Here is an 8,013-nt window from a genome sequence, read left to right on the forward strand (position 1 = left end):
CACAAAAAAAATTAAACAAAAAAATCAAAAAACAATTTATGAGCTGTGAATCAATCAATTAATTCTCCAAACCCATTTGTTTTAAGTTTCAATTTCACAAATGTATTAATTAAAACAAACTAAATAAATTGATAGTTAGTTAAATTACCATAGATTGAGATTCAAAGATGTTATATTTTGGCACTTCTCCAAGCTCATTCCAATGTTCTTAGCTCCATCTGCATCAACCTAATTATACCTATGAAAATAATAAATAATGAATGTGTAGAAAATAATGAAAATAAAATAGAAAAGTAATTAATAAATGGGTTAATAATGAATGATTTTGCTAAACATATTAAAAAGTGCTTATTTATATTATTTATTTATTTATTTATTTATTTTGATGCAATTAATTGGAATAATTGTTTCAATTCGTAAACAAATAAATTTAGATGCACAAAAAAAATTAAACAAAAAAATCAAAAAACAATTTATGAGCTGTGAATCAATCAATCAATTAATTCTCCAAACCCATTTGTTTTAAGTTTCAATTTCACAAATGTATTAATTAAAACAAACTAAATAAATTGATAGTTAGTTAAATTACCATAGAATGAGATTCAAAGATGTTATATTTTGGCACTTCTCCAAGCTCATTCCAATGTTCTTAGCTCCATCTGCACCAAGGCCATTACCCCTATGAAAATAATAAATAATGAATGTGTTGAAAATAATGAAAATAAAATAGAAAAGTAATTAATAAATGGGTTAATAATGAATAATTTTGCTAAACATATTAAAAAGTGCTTATTTATTTATTTATTTATTTATTTATTTATTTATTTTGATGCAATTAATTGGAATAATTGTTTCAATTCGTAAACAAATAAATTTAGATGCACAAAAAAAATTAAACAAAAAAATCAAAAAACAATTTATGAGCTGTGAATCAATCAATCAATTAATTCTCCAAACCCATTTGTTTTAAGTTTCAATTTCACAAATGTATTAATTAAAACTAACTAAATAAATTGATAGTTAGTTAAATTACGCTAGATTGAGATTCAAAGATGTTATATTTTGGCACTTCTCCAAGCTCATTCCAATGTTCTTAGCTCCATCTGCACCAAGCTTATTATACCTATGAAAATAATAAATAATGAATGTGTTGAAAATAATGAAAATAAAATAGAAAAGTAATTAATAAATGGGTTAATAATGAATGATTTTGCTAAACATATTAAAAAGTGCTTATTTATTTATTTATTTATTTATTTTGATGCAATTAATTGGAATAATTGTTTCAATTCGTAAACAAATAAATTTAGATGCACAAAAAAAATTAAACAAAAAAATCAAAAAACAATTTATGAGCTGTGAATCAATCAATCAATTAATTCTCCAAACCCATTTGTTTTAAGTTTCAATTTCACGAATGTATTAATTAAAACAAACTAAATAAATTGATAGTTAGTTAAATTACTAGAGATCCAGATTCAAAGATGTTATGTTTTGGCACTTCTCCAAGCTCATTCCAATGTTCTTAGCTCCATCTGCACCAAGCTCATTTTCCCTATGAAAATAATAAATAATGAATGTGTTGAAAATAATGAAAATAAAATAGAAAAGTAATTAATAAATGGGTTAATAATGAATGATTTTGCTAAACATATTAAAAAGTGCTTATTTATTTTGAAATTTATTATAGTTATTTTCAGAAAATTATTTCTAGAGTTAGAAATATAGAATTAGTAGAATAATAAATATTATTTAATATAATATTTAAAAAATTAAAATAAATAAAAAAAAGGTTTTGAAACAGGTTTCGAACCTGTTATTTAGGGGAGAAAATATCAATTAAAAAATAAAATATATGAACAACTGATGCTATTTATATCATTTATATTATTGAATAATTTGTAAAAATGAAATTTTTTTTTATTTAAAATCAATAAATAATAATATTAATACTCGAAATCAAGATCTAAGTGATGAACAATCCTCTTTGCTATACATTCTTTTATTTTAGAGAGATTTCTGTAATCCTTAAATTTATACTCATCTAATCTGACTTCACTTTGTTTGCATGTATAGTTAAATTTAACAAAAGATTGTCTGAATTTTGCAATCATCAAATTAGATTCAGTAAAATCCAATTTGTTCTCTACTGCACAAATGAACTAATTTTCTAGTTTTAGTCTTAATTCATTTAATTGTTTAGTTAGCTCAAATGAATCGATTCTATTCTAAGATATTTAATCAAGCATTTTAACTATGATATAGTTAATATCTTAATATAAAACATTTTTGCTTATATATTTTTATAGTTCTCCATTTCTGATAGATTTACAATCTTTATACTCGAGAAACTTTCCAAGGGTTAATTCAAGAAGAATTACTCCTAAACCATAAATATCATACTTTAAATAAAAATTAAATATAAATAAGTAAATAAATAATAAAATAATTTAATAAATTTACTTTGATATTGAAGGAACCATTTTTTGTATCTGTGATTTCTGGAGCTGCATACTTTGGTGTATGTCCTTTGAGCTTTTAAACATTAAAAATGTAAAATAAAAATAAATTTATAAAGATATAGATTCTAATATGCTAAGAATATAAAGAAATTTTTATATATTAGAAAAATGTAATACTGATAGATTTTAAATAATTAAACCTTTTAAAGTAAGTGAATTAATTTAAATTATAAATAAATTAATTACATCATAAGTTTTTGATCCATCTTTAAATGATTTAGATTCTCCGTAATCACCTTTTAGAATAAATATAAAAATTTAGGATAAAATAAACTTATAAATAAAATAAAATGCAACACAAAAGCACTATAAGTAAACCTTATAAATTTAAAATATTTATAAAGAAATATATACTATTTTTAAAAATTAATTTAACTAATAGAGCAAAGTCATTTGTTTAAATTTAAAAATATTTAAATAAAAATCTAGTAGTTTGGAATGCAATTAGAGTTTTGATAGGCATGCTTTAATCAATAAATCAATATTAAAAAATAAAAAATAGATTTAAAATTAATAAATAAATAATTTATTTTAATTAGATTTATTTTCTGATTAATATGTAAATTTGCTTTTTTATACTTTTAGTAGTGAAAATTTCAAAATTAGGTTGAAAATTTTTTATGTTTTTCAATTACCAGCTTAAAACTGATTATTAGAAGGGGGTAAGATTGAATGAACTTACAATAAATATTATTTTTTTTGGAAAATTACTTTATCTAAAGGTTTAAAAACAAAATAAAAATTTTAAATAGAATTAGAAATTTACATAGATTAAAACATTTTTCTTAGCTATCGTAAAGGATATTGTCTGGTTTAACATCAGAATGAATCAAATTATTTTATTAAATTATTTCAAACACTGATGACATCTGAATAGCAAGACCAATTATTTAGTTGAGTGATAAAGTTTTTTTCTAATCAAAGAAGCTTTTCATAATATCTTTAAGACTGCCTAAAAATTTAATATTTTAAAAAATAAATATAAAAAATGTGAATTTTTACATTAATATCTTTTAGAAAACTGATAGTATCTCGAGTTTTATTCATTTATACACTCTTTGATAGGTTTAAAAGCATAAGGAGCTTCCTTTAATAATTTCAGTATTTTTTCTTCTTCTTTGATTTTTTCTAAGTCAACTTTGCTACATTTGACAGCTACAATTTCTTTATTCTACTTAGCCTCAAAAACACATCCAAAACTACCTTGTGAAATGTAGGATGTTAAGTATATCCCCTACGATTTAAGCTCATTGTAAATCGATATTAAATCATCTTAACTAAATATCATATTCTTCTTATGCTTTTAGAAGTAGTCCTTACAAATTTCTTCAAATTTTTCTACAGGTGTCTCTATTTTAAGCTCAGTGTTTTATACTTGCCCCATTGTTAATAAAAATTGCTAATACATAAAATAATTATAATATTAAATGTTTAAGAATAAATAAGTTTTTTTTTAATTTGAATAATATATTTTATTTTATAACGAAGTCTTTTTTATTTACCTTTATTTTCTTTCCTTTCTTTCTTTCAATTAATTTCTTTGATTTTTTCTTAATTAAATTATAAAAATTTATTAATTAAAAAACTATATAATTTATTAATGAATCAATTTAATTAATTTGTGATTTTCCCCAAAAACCTCAAAATTAAATTTATTCTTTTTTTCTAGAATAATTTAAAACTTAATTAATTTCTATTAAGCAATTTCACTTTATTTTTTAATATTTATTTATATTAGATTTTATTTTAATTAAACTTAAAGTAATTAAAAACAAAATAAAATAATATTTATTTATTAGAGCTAATTAAAAAAGAAAATAATAGTTTTTAAAATCTATTATAATATATTAAATCTGATGAATAACAACTAAAAGATAAATCAACCATATCTTAAAAAAATATACTACAGACAAAGTTTAAATCAACTAATTATTTATCAAAATATCTTCTATGAAACCTATAAATTATCTATCTACTAACAAGCCAAATAAAAAATTATAATTTACTTAGTTTCTATTTTATATTTAGTTCAACTTTATTTGTCTAATATTATTTCATAGTAATCTATTACTTACTAAATATAGGGTTGGACAAAAAAATTGGACAGTGCCAAAAATATTTCAAAGAGTTACCTAAAATAAATTTCATAATTTTGTTTACATTTTTAATGAATGAAAAAAATTCTTCATCTAAAAATTAAATGTTTTATTATAAATTTAAATTTCTTCATTAAAAAACAAATTAAATCTTCATTTTTTATTTTTTTCTTCTATCAGATTCAAAACATGATTTAAATTTTTTTTTATTAAATAAAATATATTATTCTACTAAAAGTATATTTCTTATTCAAGAAATAATTATCCGAAAATAGCAATAATTATTAAGAGTTTCTTTTTAGAGTGTACTAATTTAAAACAATTTAGTCACAACAATCCTTATAGTTTTGATAATTATTATAATTATTAAAATAGTAAAATTATATTTTAATCAATATGTTTTTTAAAGTCTATCTTTAATGAAAATAAAAATAATACAGTTGAAATGGTTTAAAATTTACTATTAAGATATTTTAAACAATAAATTTAATTTAAATGAAAAAAACTTTTTATAAATTTTAATATATATGTATTTACGTATTATAATAATAATTTTATTTGTTATTTATCTATGAGTTATATAAGATTAATTACATTTAGAACATGAAATTCATATATAAAAAATATTTATTAATGGATTCTTAAAAATTGTGATTAGCTTCATTTATTGATCAATATTTATTTGCAGATAAATATATTATTATATACTAATTTTTTGTACTTTTTTCATTGTCCACATTAATTTTGAATTTATGTTCGAAATCATCAAATCTGTAAAATATATAAATTTAGTATAATTAAATTAAAATAGAAAAATGAAAATTATTAATTAATCAGTGATTAATAATTTTACTAAATATATTAAAAAGTGTTTATTTATTTTGATGCAATTAATTGGAATAATTGTTTCAATTCGTAAACAAATAAATTTAGATGCACAAAAAAAATTAAACAAAAAAATCAAAAAACAATTTATGATCTGTGTATAAATCAATTAATTATCCAAACCCATTTGTTTTAAGTTTTAATTTCACTAATGTATTATTTAAAACAAACTAAATAAAGTAATGGTTAGTTAAATTACCATAGTATGAGATTTAAAGATGTTATGTTTTGGCATTTCTCCAAGCTCATTCTAATGTTCTTAGCTTCATCTGCACCAAGGTCATTAATCCTATGAAAATAATAAATAATGAATGTGTTGAAAATAATGAAAATAAAATAGAAAAGTAATTAATAAATGGGTTAATAATGAATGATTTTGCTAAACATATTAAAAAGTGCTTATTTATTTATTTATTTTGATGCAATTAATTGGAATAATTGTTTCAATTCGTAAACAAATAAATTTAGATGCACAAAAAAAATTAAACAAAAAAATCAAAAAACAATTTATGAGCTGTGAATCAATCAATCAATTAATTCTCCAAACCCATTTGTTTTAAGTTTCAATTTCACAAATGTATTAATTAAAACAAACTAAATAAATTGATAGTTAGTTAAATTACCATTAGATCGAGATTCAAAGATGTTATATTTTGGCACTTCTCCAAGCTCATTCCAATGTTCTTAGCTCCATCTGCACCAAGGTTATTACCCCTATGAAAATAATAAATAATGAATGTGTTGAAAATAATGAAAATAAAATAGAAAAGTAATTAATAAATGGGTTAATAATGAATAATTTTGCTAAATATATTAAAAAGTGTTATTTATTTATTTTGATGCAATTAATTGGAATAATTGTTTCAATTCGTAAACAAATAAATTTAGATGCACAAAAAAAATTAAACAAAAAAATCAAAAAACAATTTATGATCTGTGTATAAATCAATTAATTATCCAAACCCATTTGTTTTAAGTTTTAATTTCACTAATGTATTATTTAAAACAAACTAAATAAAGTAATGGTTAGTTAAATTACCATAGTATGAGATTTAAAGATGTTATGTTTTGGCATTTCTCCAAGCTCATTCTAATGTTCTTAGCTTCATCTGCACCAAGGTCATTAATCCTATGAAAATAATAAATAATGAATGTGTTGAAAATAATGAAAATAAAATAGAAAAGTAATTAATAAATGGGTTAATAATGAATGATTTTACTAAACATATTAAAAAGTGCTTATTTATTTATTTATTTATTTTGATGCAATTAATTGGAATAATTGTTTCAATTCGTAAACAAATAAATTTAGATGCACAAAAAAAATTAAACAAAAAAATCAAAAAACAATTTATGAGCTGTGAATCAATCAATCAATTAATTCTCCAAACCCATTTGTTTTAAGTTTCAATTTCACAAATGTATTAATTAAAACAAACTAAATAAATTGATAGTTAGTTAAATTACGATAGATTGAGATTCAAAGATGTTATATTTTGGCACTTCTCCAAGCTCATTCCAATGTTCTTAGCTCCATCTGCACCAAGCTCATTATACCTATGAAAATAATAAATAATGAATGTGTTGAAAATAATGAAAATAAAATAGAAAAGTAATTAATAAATGGGTTAATAATGAATGATTTTGCTAAACATATTAAAAAGTGCTTATTTATTTATTTTGATGCAATTAATTGGAATAATTGTTTCAATTCGTAAACAAATAAATTTAGATGCACAAAAAAAATTAAACAAAAAAATCAAAAAACAATTTATGAGCTGTGAATCAATCAATCAATTAATTCTCCAAACCCATTTGTTTTAAGTTTCAATTTCACAAATGTATTAATTAAAACAAACTAAATAAATTGATAGTTAGTTAAATTACCCTAGATTGAGATTCAAAGATGTTATATTTTGGCACTTCTCCAAGCTCATTCCAATGTTCTTAGCTCCATCTGCACCAAGTTTATTTAACCTATGAAAATAATAAATAATGAATGTGTTGAAAATAATGAAAATAAAATAGAAAAGTAATTAATAAATGGGTTAATAATGAATGATTTTGCTAAACATATTAAAAAGTGCTTATTTATTTATTTTGATGCAATTAATTGGAATAATTGTTTCAATTCGTAAACAAATAAATTTAGATGCACAAATAAATTAAACAAAAAAATCAAAAAACAATTTATGAGCTGTGAATCAATCAATCAATTAATTCTCCAAACCCATTTGTTTTAAGTTTCAATTTCACAAATGTATTAATTAAAACAAACTAAATAAATTGATAGTTAGTTAAATTACGATAGATTGAGATTCAAAGATGTTATATTTTGGCACTTCTCCAAGCTCATTCTAATGTTCTTAGCTCCATCTGCACCAAGGCCATTACCCCTATGAAAATAATAAATAATAAATGTGTTGAAAATAATGAAAATAAAATAGAAAAGTAATAAAAAAATGGGTTAATAATGAATGATTTTGCTAAACATATAAAAAGTGCTTATT

General features: G+C 20.4%; 2 protein-coding genes across 2 annotated transcripts; both read right to left on the reverse strand. All coding sequences in view use genetic code 6, as the record gives it.

The window, feature by feature from the left end:
- Positions 1-54: 54 nt before the first annotated feature.
- TTHERM_01638940 (kinase domain protein) lies at positions 55-3,906 on the reverse strand (the record flags this gene model as incomplete). The annotated part of the gene is made up of 9 exons (XM_001029272.1): positions 55-238; positions 590-679; positions 1,034-1,123; positions 1,466-1,555; positions 1,954-2,402; positions 2,464-2,535; positions 2,709-2,758; positions 3,289-3,474; positions 3,525-3,906. The coding sequence occupies 9 exons, from the start codon at positions 3,904-3,906 to the stop codon at positions 55-57; spliced, it is 1,593 nt and encodes a 530-aa protein (XP_001029272.1).
- Positions 3,907-6,448: 2,542 nt separating this feature from the next.
- On the reverse strand, positions 6,449-7,859 carry TTHERM_01638950 (kinase domain protein; the record flags this gene model as incomplete). The annotated part of the gene is made up of 5 exons (XM_001029273.4): positions 6,449-6,491; positions 6,543-6,632; positions 6,971-7,060; positions 7,391-7,480; positions 7,810-7,859. The coding sequence occupies 5 exons, from the start codon at positions 7,857-7,859 to the stop codon at positions 6,449-6,451; spliced, it is 363 nt and encodes a 120-aa protein (XP_001029273.4).
- Positions 7,860-8,013: the final 154 nt, after the last annotated feature.

The sequence above is a fragment of the Tetrahymena thermophila genome (genome assembly GCF_000189635.1).
Source record: "Tetrahymena thermophila SB210 genomic scaffold scf_8254507, whole genome shotgun sequence".
Taxonomy (NCBI): Eukaryota; Ciliophora; class Oligohymenophorea; order Hymenostomatida; family Tetrahymenidae; genus Tetrahymena; species Tetrahymena thermophila.